The sequence below is a fragment of the Vitis vinifera genome, chromosome 15 (assembly GCF_030704535.1).
Source record: "Vitis vinifera cultivar Pinot Noir 40024 chromosome 15, ASM3070453v1".
Taxonomy (NCBI): domain Eukaryota; kingdom Viridiplantae; phylum Streptophyta; class Magnoliopsida; order Vitales; family Vitaceae; genus Vitis; species Vitis vinifera.
In genome coordinates, this window is record NC_081819.1 from 20,679,771 (window position 1) to 20,700,078 (window position 20,308).

Here is a 20,308-nt window from a genome sequence, read left to right on the forward strand (position 1 = left end):
ATTGTGTAGATGTTTTCCATACCACATGATTGTAGGATCAACCAAACAAACATCTATTCACTTCCAAGTTGTGGGATCAAAAAACAAAGTCCTATGTTAGGATTAAGGATCGACTTTGATATTATTTGTAATAGGTTAATTCCAATTATGTAAATATTATATGTTTTGGGTTTATAGTGTGCATGTAACATTAAAATGTGTTATGTAATAAAAAGAAGTTTATACATATACATAACATCGATAGCTTTTTTATATTAGATCTGGGTGGGATATTACAAAGTTCTACATATTATTATCAAATATTACAAATTTTATTTGACACTTATCGGAACTCTAGTTTATACCTCGAGGCATCTTGTTTGTTTTTATTTTTGTTTTCAAATTTGTATCCACTATTTTCAATATATTTTCAAAAATTTCATCATCGATGTTTCATTAATTTTTAATATTTTCATCCTTAGTTACAATAAAATATCTCGAAGTTAGAATTTTTAAAAGGTTATGTTTAGTTTTTGGAAGATTTAAGAACTAAAGAAAAACGTGAAGGAAAATAAAAATAGATTCAAGGTATATTTGGTTTTCGTAAAGTCTGAGGGAGAATAAACACAAATAAAAAGTGATAAAAAATAAAAAATAGGTTTAAAATTAATAAGTTACTTTTATATACCACTTCTGACTCATTTAATTTATTTTTAACTTTTCTATATAAAAATTAAATATTTTAAAAATAAATAAGTTCTTTTACAAATTTTAATCAAACTTTAATTTTTTTACTATTTTCTATGGCAAAAATAAATTTGAGAAAATGATTGTTCATAACATTTTTTTAATCCTAGTGCTTTTTTGGGAATCAAATATATAAACTTTTAAATAATTTTAATTATTTTCTCATTTTCTTTTATATTTTATTTGATAATAGCTATGTTTGGTCCTAAAAAAAGTAGTAGGAAATAATTTCATTGTTAATATGAAAATAATCAAACATAATTAATATTAGTTAAAAATTTATAGATTTTTCAATTATTTAATATTTTATATAAGAGAAAAAAACAAGTAAAATAAAAATTTAAAAATATTTAAAAATAATTTATTGATTTTAAATGTATTTATTATTTTTCTTTTTATTATATTTTCTTTTCATTATAATTTGAAGCATAGAATAATAATATCCTTTTTTTTTTGGTATTTTCTTTATAACCAAACATAGCTTTAACTCCCCTTATCATTTCACTCTAATTATCCTTTCAATTTTGAACACCTGTACCACTCATGCAGCCAAACTTCTTTCCTTCCAAATCAGGACATCTTACCATCATATCACTTGTAAAAATCTAACATAATTAATATATTTCAAATTTTAATTTTTATATCCAATATTACTTCAAATAAATAGTTAAAAAAAAAATTTAAAAGGAAAACTAAAAAAAAAAAAAAATTATATTTCATACTTCGATACTTGAGTTATATTTAATTTCCAACAAAATTAAGAAAATATGAGAGAAAGAAAAAAAAATGAAGCAAAATAAAAATAAATTTAAAATAAATAAATTATTTTTTTATATTTGAAACTTATTTAACTTATTTTTTTTCATTTTATATGAGAATTAAATAATTTAAAAATGTATATTTTTTAACATTAATTTTAATTATATTTATTTATTTATTATATTTTTTTTAATGAAATTAAAGACAAGAGAATTATTTTTTGTATTTTTTTTATTTTAAAAAATCAGACATAACCTAAAAAAATAAAAATGGCGAAAAAGTTATGATTAAAAATGATTTTTAAAAACATTTTCTGACAGCGGTTGTCATTTAGAGAAGAATGTGGAAGGTTTCTAAATACGGCCCAGGTTCACTCTTCACCCGGTTCGAACCGCCAATCTCATTTAAAAGTTTTGACACGCTCCAACAACTCCCAATCTCTGTTCGTTTCGTACGCTGCATTCACAATTTTGAATATTCTCTCCGTGTGCACCGAGCCAACTCGCCAATCTCCGAAACCGACCTTCCTCGCCGCCACAAATCACCGTTGGAGCCTATTCGCCGATCCTCTTATGGAGAATCTCATCTCATTGGTCAACAAGATCCAGAGGGCTTGCACCGCTCTCGGAGATTACGGTGAAGAGAGCACGTTGCCGACTCTCTGGGACGCGTTGCCGGCTATCGCCGTCGTCGGAGGCCAGGTCAGATCTCGATTTCGTATTCGGATTTTGATTTGAAAGATTCTTTGTTGGTTTTAGACGTTAAGAGTTTTTTTTTTTTGAATTGTTGGTGCGTTTTGGTTTTATTTGTTCCTTTGTCATGCGTTTGGATGCCGAGAGAACGAAGGAAAAGGACAGAAAATCAAATATAATATATCAAATGTAAAATTTAAATCTAAACTACTTTTGTTTGCTGAGAAAAGGCATGAAAGGAAAGGAAATTAAAAATTTGGAGCTAGAGGTTCGTTTGGTTATTGAGAAAAGTTATGAAAAGAAAATGAATTAAAATTTGGATCTGAAGCTCGTCTTGGTTGCTGAGAAAATGGTAGGACAACGATAAGAGTTAAGCTTTTGAAGTTTAAGCTCCATTTGGTTGCTCGTAAAAGTTGTGAAGCGAAAGAAATTAAATTTTGGATTCAAAGTTCCTGCTTGGTTGCTGAAAAATGATAAGAAATGAAGGAATTAAGCTCTCAAATTTTGAGCTTTGTGTGTTTGGTCAGAGAAGGCATGGGAAAAAACGAACAATAAAATTTTAATCTTGACGCTTATATTATAAGATTAGTGACACCATAAGGCTTCTTTGGGCGTATGCAGTTGGATTCGTGTCAATCATGGCTTAGGTTTCATTCTGGTCTCGAAACTCTGAAATATAATTTGGTTTCATGATATCAATTATTCATTTGCAGAGCTCTGGGAAGTCTTCAGTGCTGGAGAGTGTTGTAGGAAAGGACTTCTTGCCTCGTGGATCTGGTAATTAAGGGTGTTAATGTGATTCATTTACATTTATGAACTTACTAAATTATAACTTATAAATAATATAATCAGAGAGGTTCATTTACTCAAACACTGTAATGATGCAAATCATATGCAGGTATTGTTACTCGTCGTCCTCTTGTCTTACAGCTTCATAAGATTGATGAAGGAAGAGAAGATGAAGGAAGAGAATATGCTGAGTTCCTTCACCTCCCGAGAAAGAGGTTCACTGATTTTGGTATGTTTCTTCTCAGAAAAGTACTTGTTAGTATTTATTTGCTTATGTTGTATCGTTAGTTTTGGTCTTGGTTATTTATTGTGTAGGAAAGTGTTGTCGATTGATATCCTCTTAGCCTCATCTTAGATGCTAATTTTGGTTCTTTCTTCTGTAGCTGCTGTAAGGCAGGAAATTTCTGATGAAACTGATCGAGAGACAGGCCGCTCCAAACAAATTTCTTCTGTTCCAATTCATCTGAGTATCTATTCCCCCAACGGTGAGAGTGTTATGGGTTTCATTTTTTGTTTTTTGTTTTTTTGGAGTTTCCTTATAGAGTTGCTGCTCATTGCTAAGAATAATTTTTTAGAAGTTGTAACATAATGTATTCTTTGATTGTTTGACATTAATAGTTGTGAACTTGACGCTGATTGATCTTCCTGGACTTACAAAAGTAGCTGTTGGTGAGTTATCCTTTAATTTTTGCTATATGTTTATGTTTACATATGCCTCTCCATGTCATATGTGTTTCATGTCATTTAATACTTGGTGAATTGACATTATGGTTGCTGGGATTCTGTAGAGGGTCAACCTGACAGCATTGTGCATGACATTGAGAATATGGTTCGGTCCTTTATTGAGAAGGTGATTTCTGTGCTTTAAGAAGGTGTCTAATTCAACTGAAGAATTTGATTTTGTATGCATTGAAGTTCTTCAGAACTTTTGTTCAAGTTTGGTCTGTTTTTTTTTCATAAATATGTGAACTTCATTACAGTTCAATGAATTAGGGTGAAAATGTCTAGAAATCTTCAAGGATTGTTGTTTTAATAAGTTTACATGCTTTCTACGTTACAGATTTCATGGTATAATTTAATTCTTTATAAGCTCTATAGATTCTTGAAATTTGTTTTTATGGTGATTTTCCATACTCTTGCATGAGAAAAATGTTAGCAAGTGAAATTTTACATTGGTTTATCTATGTTCTTTATCTGGCAGCCCAACTGTATAATTCTAGCAATTTCCCCTGCCAATCAAGATCTTGCTACATCCGATGCAATTAAGATCTCTCGTGAAGTTGATCCCAGAGGTAAATTTTATCAATTTCTTTTTCACTTGTGATATCTATTCCACCTGGGTGGATTGACTCATTCTCTTTAAGTGGATCAATATTTTAGGGGAGTTAGCTTCCTACATGCTTATACGGGTGGTGAATATGAAAATTAAGAGAACCTTGAAAAGAAAAGTTCACATAAGTTCACCTTCCTACCGTTGGAGTGTGATTGGATCCATCTTGACTTGGATAGTGTCCAATGCATCAGAATGGGCTGTTTGATATAATATGCAATATAAAATACACTTCACTAAATAGTTGGATTTGCAAATACTTTGCGCAGATTGGAGATACAACCCAAGTCAATTAAAATTTTCATCTTGAGATGGGGATTCTTGGGTCCCATTGGCTCCTTTTGGAAGATGTTTTTTTCTTTTCATTGTCAGTCGTTGTTTGTCCATCTGCTGTATATTATGAAAGAGCACTTGGTCCTTCCTTTTATAGATGTTTTGTTATTTTTTCTACTTAGAGAATTAAGACTTGCCTCTTTAACATTGGAAAAACTGTGAAAGTTGTGTCATAATTCTGGCAGAATCTTGTTACATTCTAATTCATAGATAAGCACAAAGCAATCATGTGCATTAAGTAGTTTGGGAAGCAAGGAGAGGGACAAGAAGGCAGCCAAAACAAACGTGAATTAATTAGTTTGGTGTTCTCTTGGACAGCATCCTTTCCAAAGAGTGCTTCCACTTTTTTAACTATCCAAAAAACAAAAAAGACATTGTTATTATGAAATTCATATCTGAAGCTCTGTTTATTTGAACAGGGAAAAGTGTTTAATATTTGTTTAAAATTGGTTTGAAGGTGTCCACCATCTGCAAGTTAAATCTTTTGGAACTTGGAAATTCTGATTCCTTGTGATTTTATAAGTCTCTTCTTTTAGTATCCAATTCACAATTTTTTTTGTGTCCAATTTTCAGGGGAGAGGACATTTGGAGTTTTGACGAAGATTGATCTTATGGACAAGGGTACTGATGCAGTGGATGTAAGTTAGCTTTTGATTGATATAGAAAAACTACTGTGGTACTATTCCATTATTTTATTTCAGAAGCTATTCTTTCTGGGATTTAAATATGGTGAAGCCTGCTTCATTTTTACTGAACTTTGCTACAATGGTTCTTTTTTGTTAAGTGAATTATGTCATGAAAAGGAACCTAATGATATGGAGCACTTGCAGACATCTTTTGTCTATATATTGGCCACCTCATAGTGGCTTAAGTTCGAACTCTTGCTAGTGATATCACTCTTCCCCAATTCCACATGCATGTTCGCTGATAGGGGTAAAATATGAACTTTTGTTCAACTGCTTATTTTCCATCATTTTTCATGGAAGTTACACATTAGCCCCTTCCATTTATTTTTGTCTTCAGACTCTTCCCTCTTGTGATTCTTAACCATTCTAAATGTTTGCATGTATTACTAGAGAGTTTTCAATGTTCTTTGTTTGCCGCAATCTTTTGCTGATTTCTCCCTTTTGGTATGCTACTTCATAGAATTGTTAGATCATAAATAGAGATTTCTTCATTCTTGGATAGTTTAACAGTTGCAGTTAAATTTTCACTGCTTTTCATGGGATGTTCTGGGTTTGATTCCCAAAATAAACAAAAATGCTACCTACAAAACAAGGCTCATTTCATTTATGTGTGTTTAAGATTTTATTATATGAAGGTTTTAAATTTCACCTAAGGAAACTGTTCCTAATTCATCCTCTGGCTTTCTTAGATCTTGGAAGGGAAGTCATATAAGCTACAGTTTCCTTGGATTGGTGTTGTTAATCGCTCTCAAGCTGATATTAACAAAAGTGTGGACATGATTGCTGCTCGCCGTCGAGAGCGGGAGTATTTTTCCAACAGCCCAGAGTACAAGCATCTTTCTCACAGGATGGGTTCTGAGCATTTAGGAAAGATGCTTTCTAAGGTACACAGATTCTTTTGTTCTGATGTAAATTTTCTTTAGTGGGATATATGTGTCCAAATATCACTTCCCTCATGATACTTATTTTTGATTAAAGAGTTGGGATCTTTATATTCTTGTTGACTGTTTTGATTATTTCTTGGCAAATTTACTCAAAACACATTATCCTTATCATGGAAATTAATTTATGTTAAATTTTCAGCATTTGGAAACCGTCATTAAGTCTCGAATCCCAGGCCTTCAATCTCTAATTAGCAAAACTATTGCTGAACTTGAGTCAGAGTTGAGCCGGCTCGGGAAGCCAATAGCATCTGATGCTGGGGTAAGAATTGCTTCTTATTTTGGTTTTTTTGTACTGATTTTCTTTATTTTAGCTTAATATATCTGTGAGATGTATTATCTTGTTCTTGGAGATGGCTTTGTTATAGGCTACAATAACTTGGGTCTTTTCTCACTCTGCATAGCGTCTACTGTACTCCCAGAATCCATGATGCTTGTTCTTTAGATTATGGATAAAATGTGAAGCACTGATGATGTTTTTTCTCCACTAATGCAGGGCAAATTGTACATGATAATGGAAATCTGTCGTTGTTTCGATCAAATATTCAAAGAACATCTTGATGGGATGTAAGTTTCATATTAATATGATTTTATTTTTGAAATTTATGAATATCTAGTTTTTTTCTGTATTGCACTGTAGCGGTTTATGTTTATTCACATTGATATCTCCAATTTAGTACTGGGTTCTAATGATGTCTGCAGACGCCCTGGTGGTGACAAAGTCTACAATGTCTTTGATTCCCAGCTACCTGCTGCTTTGAAAAGGCTGCAATTTGACAAGCAACTTTCAATGGAGAATGTAAAAAAGCTAATTACCGAAGCTGATGGATATCAACCTCATCTAATAGCTCCTGAACAAGGATATCGCCGTCTCATTGAGTCTTCTATAGTTACTATTAGAGGTCCAGCGGAGGCAGCTGTTGATGCGGTAGGCATTCAAATTCAATAATTATTTCAGTCTGGGTTTTATTCCATATTGTTATTGCACTATAATAAATGCTTTCTTCACTAACGGATGGGAGGTGGTGGTGTTGGGGGCTGACGCCCCATCAACCATCTTTAGAGAAATGGTTTTTTGGCAGCTTCAGGTTTGGTTTCATGAACACCAATTAAACTTGAGCTTGACAAAATGTCATCAAGTGCTTTTGATAGATTTTTAGATTTTTGATTGGAGCCAGCTTACATTGTTGTTCTTCTCTCTCTCTCTTAAATTCATTTCTTTCTCCTGCTTGCCTACCTGCTAAATCCTTGTGCATCCTTGTAATTTCCTTTTCAAGGGTTACCCATTTTAATTATTATTATATCATGGCAAGCATTGGACATAGAGCTTTGTTAAATTTCTAATTGTTGAAGTTTTAGAGTTCTCTCTTTTCTCTACGGAGGATGGGATGCAAACTTGGTTTATTCTATATCCTTATCCTTTCTTTCAAAATTGCTGTCCTTTTGTTGCAGATATACTCCATAATATCGTATCATTATTGCTAATCAGTTTTATTTGGTTTCTTTTTCCCTGATTTCAGGTTCATGCTATACTCAAGGACCTAGTTCACAAGTCTATCAGTGAGACTCTGGCAAGTTCCTGATCGTTTTAAATTATGCAATCTCCAAATTGCTTTATTTTTATCTGTATTTCATTCTATTGTAGTCATGGTGTATGCTAATTAGACACAAACTAGAAAATACTTCTACTCTGATAAAGCCTTTAATCTCTAATTCTCTGGATTTCCAAATGGATGTTTCTTCCTATCACCGGCAGGAACTAAAGCAGTATCCCTCTCTGAGAGTGGAGGTCACAAATGCAGCCTGTGAAGCATTGGACAGGATGAAGGAAGAAAGTAGGAGAGCAACTGTCCAACTTGTTGACATGGAGACGAGTTACCTGACAGTTGAATTCTTCCGGAAACTTCCTCAAGATATTGAGAAGGGAGGCAATCCAACGCATTCAATTTTTGATAGATATAATGATTCATATCTTCGCCGAATTGGTGAGTACAAAAGAAAAAAACTAGAAAAATGCCTATATGATCATGGTGATTCTTTACTTACATGAAAAAACTAGAAAATATGCCATTTGAGACGGAATAAGATTGATTCTCTCACTTATTGAAGTCTATTAATTTTTACCTTTCGTCATCTTGAACAAAAAACAGGAACAACCGTCTTGTCTTATGTTACTATGGTGGTTGCAAGTCTGAGGAATTCCATCCCCAAGTCCGTTGTTTACTGTCAAGTCCGTGAGGCGAAGCGCAGCTTACTCGACCATTTCTTTGCCGATCTGGGAAAAAAGGAGGTGAGGATCTCACTGCAGCCCCTCCCCCCCAGCTGAAAACCCTTACCCGATGCTTATTTACGCTTTTGTTATTTTCTCTGCAGACAAAGCAGTTGGGTTCTTTGTTGGATGAGGACCCTGCAGTCATGCAGCGCCGGACCAACCTCGCTAAGCGGCTGGAGTTATACAGAAGCGCTCAGGCAGAGATCGATGCAGTGGCCTGGTCTAAGTAGAGCTTGCAGCTTATATATATATATATACACATATTCTTCAGTCTTTGAATCGTCTTATAGGAATGCTGTGATTCTTTGATTCTTGATACCAATTCTTTACGAGCTGAGTAGGGTACGTGCTACACGGCTTCCTCCGGTAGAATACAGCTTTGCGGAAGACATGATAACCTCTGATTGTATCCACTATTTAATTTTTCCCATTTCTTCATAAGTTGGCAGCTCCAGGTAGAAAGGACATTATTTTCCATGTAAAAACCCTAATTTATTGACTGATATTGCCAATGCCTTTTTGTTCATTGTAAAATTCTGATTAAGCCAGTTTTGCTTTACGATTTTTGGGTTGATTAAACGCTATGTAATAACTAATAATCAATAACTAGTTGATACAAAACCGATCAAATAAATTGGGGGAAAAATGCTTATTTCATATAGAAATAAGTTGTATTTTGACCAAATACAACATGTATTGTAAAATCGGGCTTCAATGTAATGTGATCACCGCAATGTAGAATTTATAAGAGATAAATTTCAATTTCTACACTGCCTCACGAAAATGGTCTTTACATCAAAAATGAAAATTGTGGAGGTGCGGGGAATCGAACCCCGTGCCTCTCGCATGCGAAGCGAGCGCTCTACCATATGAGCTACACCCCCACATCGCTTGGTTCTTCAAAAGAATTGTAATAATTAAATAATAATATTCTATTCTATGCCGTTACTCTGCTCTAGCGGTGACTAGTTGACTAAATTGTCCTCTTTCCGCAAAGCTACAAAACAAGTAATAAATATGCCTACCCACTTCGCCTTAATCCCAACCATCTCATGGGGGTGGGCTCTTCCGTCTTTTCCTATCCGAAATCATAAAGCCTAAAAAAATGAAGAAAAAAAAAAAAAAAAAAAGAGGAACTCTGAAAGTTTGCTGCACCGTTACAACCTCTGCATCCATGGAGTCTCTGAGATGGAGAGGGCCAACCCTCAAGCCCATTCGAACAAAGAGGGAAGGAGAAGAAGGAGAGCAAGAGTCAGCGGAGGGGGAGCCGTTGAGCCCGGCGTCGATAATGTTTCACCAACCGGGGTTCAACGTGTATAACATAGTAGTACTTGGGTGCCAGACCTCCATTTCTGTTGACGTCGTTAAAGCCAGATTGATGGAGACTTTGGTGAAGCACCCCCGTTTCTGCAGTTTGCAGGTGACGGCTCAGAAAAATTAAATTCCTTTGTATTCATCCAGACTCATCTTTTATTTGTTGTGGATGAATTATAAAAACAATCTCTGTATTTAATTTATGTCTGAAAGTGTTAATTTGGGAAGTGGGAAGTTTGTTTCCAATGATTAGTCTAACTCTAAAACCCATTCAAACTCAACTTCTGGTATATTTAAAGAGTAACAAGAACCTAAACAATGTATTTGTTGTTCATTCAATTCTCTTAAATTCAAGTAAGTGTTTTAAATCCAGACTTGCCCATTCTCAGTAAGAGCACTTACACTTGAGTTTTTGCATCTTTAGAAGATGAATTTGAAAAGAGTTGTGGAATTCTTCTTGGTTGATGTAAAATTCCCTTGAAACCTAGGAATCCAAGTGTACAAGACATTTAAGAGATTTGGTTGAGAAAGCCCTTGAAATAGTGAAAAGGTCTAAAAACTTAAGAAAAAACTAGAAGGGAGTGGACAACTACTTTATGATTTGTAATTAAAAATTGCTTATACCTAAAACGAAAGGTATATCTCCTTAAATCCAAAATTAAATAAAAATTTATTAAATTTCAAAATTATGAAGGCATCTCACCCCTACCTTCTTAAGTATTACTCAATTTAATTATAAATCTACTACCTATAAGTCTTAAATGTAAATTTAAGTGCTCTAAATCAAATAAAAATTTATTAAATTTCAAAATTATGAAACCACCTCACTCCTAACTCCTTAAGTATTACTCAATTTAATTATTAATCTACTATCAATATGTTTTAAATGTAAATTTAAGAGATCTTAGCTATGTGTCATCAAAGAAAAGGCAAGATTTGTTAGCTGTGTTTTAATTTTAATTTTTTTATCCTCTTTTTGGTTGTTCATCATCCATGGAATGAACATTGCAAGGATATGCTTCAAAAATACCATTATAGTGTGTAGAGTCATTTCGTTCTTCTAAATCTATTATAAGGAGATTTATATGAAATTATATAAATACTATTAATCATATAAGAAAATGAAAATGAAAATGTTTTTATAGAGTGATAAAAAAAATGATATGTGCCTATTAATAGCCAAATAAAAAATTTCCATATGTAGTAAGGTATACAATGATAAGTGTGGCAAAATAAAAAATATCACATTGGAAATAGCTTCATCAGATTAATTAAATTACGACTAATGTCACATTAGAGAATTAAAGAATTTTGAAAATTAAGATATAATTATCAAAATAAATAAAATGTATGCATATGATAATTAGAAAGGTAAGTACCAATTTTTATTAAAAAATAAATTAAAAAATTTAAATATGATATTTCGTCTTTTTTTTAATAAGTTTTAGTGAGTGTTTTATACACTACCTTAATAACTTAAAATAAATTAATAACTTAATTTAAATTAGAAATTAAATTAAGTATGTTTGGTAAAATAACTTAATAATATTACTTAAAGTAAAAAATAACTTTAAATAATAAGTAAAAATAATTAATTTATTCTTAAGTTCATATTTTTATTTTACCTTTTTACCCCTATTTGTTTTAGTTACCTTCATCATCTTTTTTGCTATTCTAAGACCTTCATTATTATTTAACATCTTTTACCTTAGTTATAATTAATGAAGATAAATATTTCAAATTTTTAATTTAAAATAAATTTTAAATTTATTTATCAAACAACTTTAATATATAAAAGTAAAAATTAAGTAATAAGTTTTAAGTCAATAATTTACCACTTAAGGTCAACTTAAATTATTAAGTAATGAGTATTAAATTTTACAAAATGTCCCATAATTAAAGAATAATATTTTAAGAATCAAAACTATTCTAAGAATCATGTTTAAATATTAATTACAAAAAAGAAATAATATTTAGAAGGAATAGTACAATTATCCAAATTTGTCCCTCAAATCCTATAAATAAAGTCTTCAATGTTTTTAAAACATAACACAAGAACCTACTTAGAGAGATTACTTGTAGATTAAGTTGAAGATTTTGAAAATCCTCGAATGTTTGAAGGTTCTAGTCTCTAAACAACACATTTGATGTCCTTTTTAATATAATTTTAATCACGTAGCACTCAAAGCTTCAAATAGTCATTATTTTCTCTTGTAGAGAAAAATCATAGTATAAGATATAGATTGTAGACCTTTTTCCCTGCATTAATAAAATTTTAATTTCATCAAATTAAGAAAGTATTACTTAATAACTTAATTTAAATATAAATATTTTATAAATAAATTTATTGTTTAAAATTAATAAAAAATAAATGAGTTAAAATTAATGAAGATAAATATTAATTAAAATTAACGAAGGTAAATATGTTGATTTGATGGTTTAAAATAAATTTAAAGTTCATTTTATTAAACAACTTTAATACTTAAAATAAAAAACAAGTAATTTATCTTAAAATCAACTTAATTCATTAAGTAATAAGTATTAATTTTTACCACATGCCCTCTACTTTGTTTGTTTTTTTTTAAATTATACACCGAGAAACAAAATATAGATGAAAAATCAATCATTTTCTTATAGATAAAAGAGTTAGTTACATAAATATTGGATTAAAAGGGGCATTGAAAACTCAATTACAGAAATCTAATCCTCCATCTTTTTTTTGGTCATATATTTGATAAAATGTCTTCACTCTTTTCTTATAGAAATAACCTTTTCTTTTAAAACCTATGTATAAATACTTGAAATTATCAAAGATATTTGTGTCAAAATTTTCAAGTAAAAACATGAAAGAAGTTAAATTTACAAATATGAGTACTATTTCATCCCTTTTAACCCGTTAATTCTGACATAAATGATCAAATATTTTTTAATGCACTTACTACATTACTTGTTGTTACCCATTAAATCATCATCCACCTTTGACTGTATTCGATGATCTTTGAACATCTAAAATTCATTATGAGATAAGTCATTTTACCTTCCATATTTAACATTAATTATTATATCTTCACCTACCTTCATAATTATAATTTGATGACTTTTAGTACCTAAATTATTAGATGCATTGCATATGGTTGGAATTCAGTTTTTAAACGTTATTCATCTCACTTATACTACATGATTTCTCTATGCTTGTGTTTTGATGTTGAGATAAAAAAAATTCCATCTTCACAAAAAAAAAAAAAAGAAAAGTCCTATATTGTTTGAACCTTCAAAAGCAAAAATGGAAATAGATAGAAAATGAAGGATCCTCCAATTAATTCTCCTAAAGGCAAAATACAAAATAAAATGAAATTCTAAGTTTTTAAAAATTTTGAAATAAAATTGATGGAGATTAGGAGAAAGAATATTGGGTCTAGCAAGGCAACTATTTTTTTATTTATCAAAAGTTTTTATTTTAGACAACTAAAATGGCCTCAACCCATAACAAATGAGAGTACAAATAGTTATAATTGCAGATGACAAAGAAGAGTAGTGATTTCATGGATTGAAGTCTATTTGTATTTTTTGTTCATGAAAGCTATCATACAGAGTCTTGACACCCATATTCACTTATGAACGAAAGATAGAAGTTGTTCATTATTACATAAGACAAAATGGAAGATGGGCTAAGACCAAAAGTTGGGGTGATAATTTGTGGTGGTAGATGTTGTTGGTGTCATGTTAAAGTTTAAATATTTTATTATATAATTCAACCAAAATCTAACATGAATATACATTGCCTAATTATTAAATAGATAACACGTAATATAATTTATTTAAGCAAATTAATAATTAAAATTTTCTATTTAATAAATCAGATTGAATTCAACTTGTATATGTTTATATTATTAATGTTTCAATCAAATATATTTATAATTCAATTGATCTATTTATTTAAAATAAATCAAATATGAGTTAAATTGTTAAAAATATAATTAAATTAATAACAAGATTATTAAATAGGTTAATTATTATTAAATTCGTGTTATATAAATTGACCTAAAAATTATCATATTTATTAAATGGATTATATAGATTGACATGAATTTTATCCAAAATCATTTATATTCAATTTAAACTTGTAAAAAAGGTGTTGGTTCATATTATATTGGTGAAATATATCAAAATTTACTACTTTTATCCTATGTAATGTTTGAATTTGATAAAGATTGTATATGAAATATCTTTCAAATATCAATATATAAATATTTTAAATTTTATAAAAAATTTATAGAATATGTAAGAGAAGCCTTCTACACCACCTAACAAGGAAAATTTATTATTTTCTCTCATGATTTCTAAAATCTCCAATGAATTTATCTCAGTTTTACACTTGTGCCTAATGACTTTAAAGGTCGGCCAATAGATAATAAATCCATTCAGTGTACTACCCTTCCATCAACAGCCACTTGTGAACATGAAAGGCATAGATCTGAAGGATCAGCCGAATTTATGAAATGAAGTTTTTAGGTAGAGTGTAAAGTGCGAGGTGAAAGAGATAGTCTTAATGGCTGCTCCCACATTTACTCAGTGACCTACTACGCTAGGTCATGTATACATCATCCATGGGGCAATCCCTAAATTAATTGGATCAGACATTGGAATAATTCATTCTTGTTGCATACAAAATGCCAAAATAGATTTCTATATCCATATATGGAGCGGACACATTCATGTAACGTGATGGGTTTGATGAGTTTTGGTGTGAGTAGTAATTGTCAATAATGTTGAGTCATTAATTAAATCTACACCTGCAAAATTGTATTTTTGATTTATATGAAATTTTCTTCTATGAATTTATGAGGAACATCAACCTCACTCAGTTAGTAGTACTGTGATGATTATTGGCAAGAGTACTTATTATCAATAAAGTTGAGTCATTGAATCCACACCAACAATCTTGTGTTTGTTTGTTTGAAGTTTTACGAGAATATCAACCGGATTTATTATTTATCACTTTCTCCGTTTAATTTAAAATATGTTCGATAATATTTTTATTCGAAATGTTTTTAATGATAATGTTTTCTCTAAAAAAGTTTTTAGAAAAATTATTTATCTAAGTATTTATAAAAAAAATATTATAAGTGATTTTTTTGATATTATAAGTGATTTTTGAAAATTTTAAAAGCATTTTTTAAATTTTATCAAAAGTTTAATTTATTTTAAAAATACTGTTTAGGTTACTATCATTACCGCCTGGACAATTAGATATCAACCTAAATGGTTTCAATTTCAACCAATCTGTAGTTGATAGCCAATGTCGTGTAATTAATACTTGGGCTGATATTATCAACCGTGCTAACCTTGGTATGGAAGTTATTGCTTGTGAAGTATGAAAAGAAATCAAATTTGAATTTCCAGCAATGGATACTTTCGTAATCCAGTAATTATTGTTTATTTCCTAAATTGAATTGCAATTAAATTCGGCCCAATCTTTTACTAAAAAAAAAGGATTGAGTCCAATACAAAAAGACTATTGTATGTCTATATTTTGGATTGAGTTTAAGAGTGATTTTAAAAAGTGTTTTTAATATTTTTGATACTTACAATTTTTTATTTTTTAAAGTAATAAGAAAGAATAAAAACACTATATAAACTTTTTATATAATCGTTAGAAATGTAACATATCGTTCCGGAGTAACTGTCAGACACATACTCGGTTTTCTTCAATTATGTTTTTAGGCAAAAGAGGTTGGGAAGTGGACGGACCGATCTGGTGAAACCCTTCAAATACTGACAACCCTTCTGCTAAGCTCACAGTTCTGCAAGCATTTTTGCTTTTATTGCCGCTGAGATAGCGGAGGAACAGTTTCTAATATTTCATACCCTTTTTGAGTCCAGAAGCTGATCAGCTCACTGCCATGGAGTCCGTAAATGATCTGGATTCAAAGCAGCAAGCTCTCAAGCCTATTCGAACGAAGATAGCAGGAGGAGAAGAAGAATCTGGGAAAAAACCCTACGATATCGAGGAGGAGGAAGAAGAGCCATTGAGTCCAGCAGCTCGAATTTTCCATGAACCAAACTTCAATGTCTACATCATAGCCATCATGGGATGGAAAACCAAGATGGATTTACAGGTTGTTAAAGCCCATTTCGTGCGCACACTGCTTAAGCACCCCCGTTTCTCAAGCTTGCAGGTATGGAACCAAAAAAAAAAGGAAAAAAAAAGAAAGAAATGTATTGTTTAAGCTTTTGTATTAATAGGTAACCTAATACGGTATTAAGCTATGCATTGTCACATTCTTATTTGCTATCCGTGAGTGAGATATGATTTGTATCTTTATTCAAGGTTACACATTTGATCGAGTTGCATAAGATATTAATATTTTGCTCTACACAATATTTTTCAAAATGTATTTTTCTAACTCTCATGGGTTTTTAAGTTCTTAGACTTAAGATCTTTAGGGTTAGTTTGGCAACATTTGTAAAAACAATTTCCAAAAAAATAGGTTTTGGGTACCATTTAGTTGTCAATTATTTTTATGAAAAAAATTCTATTTGGGAAAAACAGATTTCTTGACTTATTTTTTATATTTTTTTTATTGTTGCTCAAAATATTTTATGAAAAAAAAACTAAAAAAATTTGTTATAAAAAATAGTTTGTTTTTATTATTTTCTAAAGCAGTCATTCGAAAATAACTAAAATATATTTTTTGAAAATACTTTATTTTTATTCTTAAGAATAAAAAAAACAATTTTTAATTGACAAACATAATTTTTTGCTATGAAGGATAAAAAATTATTCTTGAAAACACTTACCAAACAAATCTTTAATATTTTTCTTACCTATCCATTTTTAAAATATAAACAAAAGCTCAAAAAGATAAAAGCATGACTACATTTGCATTTTATTTGTGAATTTAGATAAGTCTAAGTTTACCTAAATTCTAAATACAAATATCCAGAGAAAAATACCATTCAACCTTCATATTTCTAATAAACACTAATTAATCTAATTTAAGGTTATTTATTATATTTTATTAATTTAAAAAATATAGTTGTCACATGATCTGTTATACCTCTAACCTGAGGAACGTTAGGTTAAGGACGATGACAAAGGTGGAGCAATGAGATGGGTTCGAACTAAAGTTGATCTAGACAAGCACATTATCATGCCCGACCTCGATCAGAAGACGGAGTCAGCGGACAAGTTGGTGGAAGACTACATCTCCGACCTCAGCAAAACCTCCATGGACCTCTCCAAGCCTTTATGGGAGTTCCACATTCTCAACATTAAGACCTCCGACGCGGAGTCCTTGGGAGTTTTCCGAATCCACCACTCCCTCGGCGATGGTGTGTCGCTCATGTCCCTTGTCCTCGCTTGCACCCGCCAAGTTTCCGACTCGGAGGCCCTCCCAACCCTGCCGGTGCAGAAGAGTTCGAATCCTAATCCAGTCAAGTCTGGTGGGGTTTGGTCGCTTATAAAGATGGTTTGGTATACCTTTGTGGATGTTTTGATGTTTATTGCGACGGCGCTGTTCTTGAAGGATACTGTGACGCCCCTCACCCGTCACCGGAAAAAAGGTGTTGGGTCAGGGTCGAGGAGGTTTGCTTACCGGACGGTGAGTTTTGATGATATCAAGCTGGTGAAGAATGCCATGAACACTGTAAGTTGATTTTGTATTATCCATTACTGGTGTTATGATTTTAGGTTCGTTGACTCTGAAATGAAAATGTTTTGATGATAATGACCTAAAATAGGTTTATTTGTAATATTTTCAGGCTATGCTTGGTTCGAAAAGTGCTAGAAAAAAATTATTATTATTATTTAATATTTATTTGATTTTAGTATGAAAAATACGAAAAAAAATAAATCAAATATAATTAAAATTATTAAAAAAAATTATATATATTTAAATTATTATATATATATAACCTTAGTTTTGATTCTTTATTTTAATATTCATTATGCCTTGTTACCTAATCTTTTTGGTCAATATTAGAAAACTTAACAAGTTGTTTGAGGTCTTGAGTTCTAGTCCATCTCTTTGCTAGGGCTTTTGTCCCGGCCATTGATACATAAGGTGTGAATTAACATCTTCACCTTTGGGTTAGTAAGTAGTTTAATATGGTATTAGAGTTTTGATTTACCAATTTTATTGACAAGTGTAAATTCAAAAAAGATTATTCATGATATGGGTTAATAAATAGTTTAATATGATATTAAAGTGGTTCCATTTTATTGATCTTATAGATAAGTCTAGAGAAAGATTATCGATAAAGCTTGACTTATTAATAACAGTTTAAACTATTAGCTTGATTTAAGTCAATTTTATGGGATAACACCCATTCTTGTATTCTATAATTAGTAATTAAGAAAAACACCACCATATTATTCCAAAAACCATTATTATAAACTAAAAAGATCATTGTGGTTTTGTGCATTGCAGACTATCAACGATGTGGTCATGGGGGTGTCACTGGCTGGTCTTTCTCAATATCTCAACAGAAGATATGGTGAGCTTACAACTTTATACCTAAACAACTAGAATACTTCATCTAATGTAAGGTGAGACTCTTAACATATCTCCTTAATGGCAGGTGAGGCTGAGGGAGAGGCAGTAGCTACACAGAAGAAAAATAATATTCCTGAGAACATTCGCCTCAGGGCCACTCTTCTGGTTAATATAAGACCTTCCCCAGGGATTCATGTGAGACATTTTCCTGTTGAATTCGAAAGATTTATATGAAAATATGGTCGTTAAGATAGTAAAAATGATGGTGCAACTAACATTTTTCGTAAACATCAAATTTGAATTTTCAAATTTATAAATGAACTCGAGTAAATTAATTATCCATGTACTGTAAATTTGATTGATTATATCGTATCATATCATCAAAATGCTAGGCTTTAGCTGATATGATGGAGAAGGGAACCAAAGCAAAATGGGGTAACTGCATTGGATCTGTGCTTCTCCCCTTTGCTATTGCGTTACGAGATGACCCGTTAGACTATGTACGCCAAGCTAAGGCTACCATTGACAGAAAGAAGCAGTCTCAAGAAGCTGGATACACATTTCTCATTGTTAAGTTAGTCCTCAAGTTATTTGGAATTAAGGTACGTATGAACTTCCATGAAATTTTTTGGAACCAAATACACGAAAAATTGGACACATATACATATGCTTACAATTCCCTCTTGATTGTTTAATTTCACTATTTCTAGTCTAAATTAATCATTCTACTTTGGAAATCATTTGGTAAAACAGGCGGCAGCATTTCTATTCCATAGAGTTCCAAATCACACCACACTGTGCTTCTCAAACATAGTTGGACCTATAGAAGAAATCGGTTTTAATGGTCATCCATTGGCTTTCATTGCTCCAAGTTGCTATGGGCAACCCCATGTAAGTATATATATACATTTCATTAAGCCAAAATATGCCTTTTGTTTAATTTCATTTGGCTATGAAAGTATTATGATTTATATCATAGAGATGAGTTTGGTTAGTCTTAATAAGCATAATAATTGTGTTTGGTGTAGGGATTGATGGTTCACTTTCAAAGTTACACGAATAAAATGACATTTATTCTATCGGTTGATGAAGCGACCATTCCTGACCCTCACCAGCTATGTGATGATATTGAAGAATCACTCAAGCTCATGAAGGATGCTGTTATAGCAAGAGGGATTGTTAAGGAAAATCTCATTAAATAAAGAGTGATTACACACAAAAAAGACCAATAGCCATATTACATTATGCTTGAATTATGTTAATTGTGAAAATGTTGTGTACTCATCTTTGCTTTCATGTATACTGGTAATGCTGATTGCTACCAAATAGGGACTATAAACCTTTGGTTTGTGTATCTTATAAATTTGTTTCTCAATTGGATAAGTTGGAATTTGGATTAAATTCGCTATTGATCATCATCCTAATTAGCTAGATTGATTAGGACGTGCTTGCATTTTGTGGTTGATGATAATTTGTCTCAAGTAGCGATAGGCTAGACTTTTTATTCATATCAACATTACATGACTTAACTTTCCATCGACCTCGGATTAGGATTGTTTCCTATAATCAACAATAAAGGAGTAAAAAGTTGAAGAAATATTAAAGAGTTCAAAATACAGTTGATAAAATTACCCAAACTAATTTTGCATATGAATATTATTCCTTTTCTAAAAGAAATCTTTAATGATAAAAAACTTTCAAAAAATTAAAAGAAAAATAAAATTTTCAAATATTGAAAATCTTTAAAAAAAATATTGTAATGGTGATGGGAATTGAAATATAAGGAAAGTTGAAATTTCAAATAAAGGATATACATGTAATTGATTGGAAGAAAAGAAAAACTTAAGAGTATGTTCGATAATTATTTTTAAGAACAATTTTCTATTTTTTAGAACAAAAAAATAAGAAAATATGTTTAGTAACTAGAAATTATTTTTTATTTTCAAAAAACATAATTTAGTTGTTTCT

The 20,308-nt window shown here is 31.0% G+C and overlaps 2 protein-coding genes and 1 non-coding gene across 3 annotated transcripts; 2 read left to right on the forward strand and 1 right to left on the reverse strand.

Moving 5' to 3' along the window:
• The first annotated feature begins 1,875 nt into the window (after window positions 1–1,875).
• On the forward strand, window positions 1,876–9,087 carry LOC100255379 (dynamin-related protein 5A). Its single transcript, XM_002263306.4, has 16 exons — window positions 1,876–2,186; window positions 2,891–2,954; window positions 3,076–3,195; window positions 3,350–3,451; window positions 3,585–3,635; window positions 3,755–3,816; window positions 4,168–4,258; window positions 5,203–5,267; window positions 6,005–6,199; window positions 6,399–6,518; window positions 6,753–6,823; window positions 6,959–7,184; window positions 7,777–7,827; window positions 8,013–8,241; window positions 8,407–8,546; window positions 8,630–9,087. Exons 1-16 carry the CDS (start codon window positions 2,058–2,060, stop codon window positions 8,756–8,758), a joined length of 1,845 nt encoding a protein of 614 aa, XP_002263342.1. The 5' UTR covers window positions 1,876–2,057; the 3' UTR covers window positions 8,759–9,087.
• A 252-nt stretch (window positions 9,088–9,339) lies between these two features.
• Window positions 9,340–9,412, reverse strand: TRNAA-CGC (transfer RNA alanine (anticodon CGC)). The gene has a single exon. It is a non-coding gene; the product is annotated as a tRNA-Ala (tRNA).
• A 6,093-nt stretch (window positions 9,413–15,505) lies between these two features.
• Window positions 15,506–19,741, forward strand: LOC100260458 (wax ester synthase/diacylglycerol acyltransferase 11). Its single transcript, XM_002263101.4, has 7 exons — window positions 15,506–16,021; window positions 16,925–17,491; window positions 18,275–18,341; window positions 18,426–18,535; window positions 18,733–18,942; window positions 19,094–19,231; window positions 19,369–19,741. Exons 1-7 carry the CDS (start codon window positions 15,746–15,748, stop codon window positions 19,540–19,542), a joined length of 1,542 nt encoding a protein of 513 aa, XP_002263137.1. The 5' UTR covers window positions 15,506–15,745; the 3' UTR covers window positions 19,543–19,741.
• Window positions 19,742–20,308: the final 567 nt, after the last annotated feature.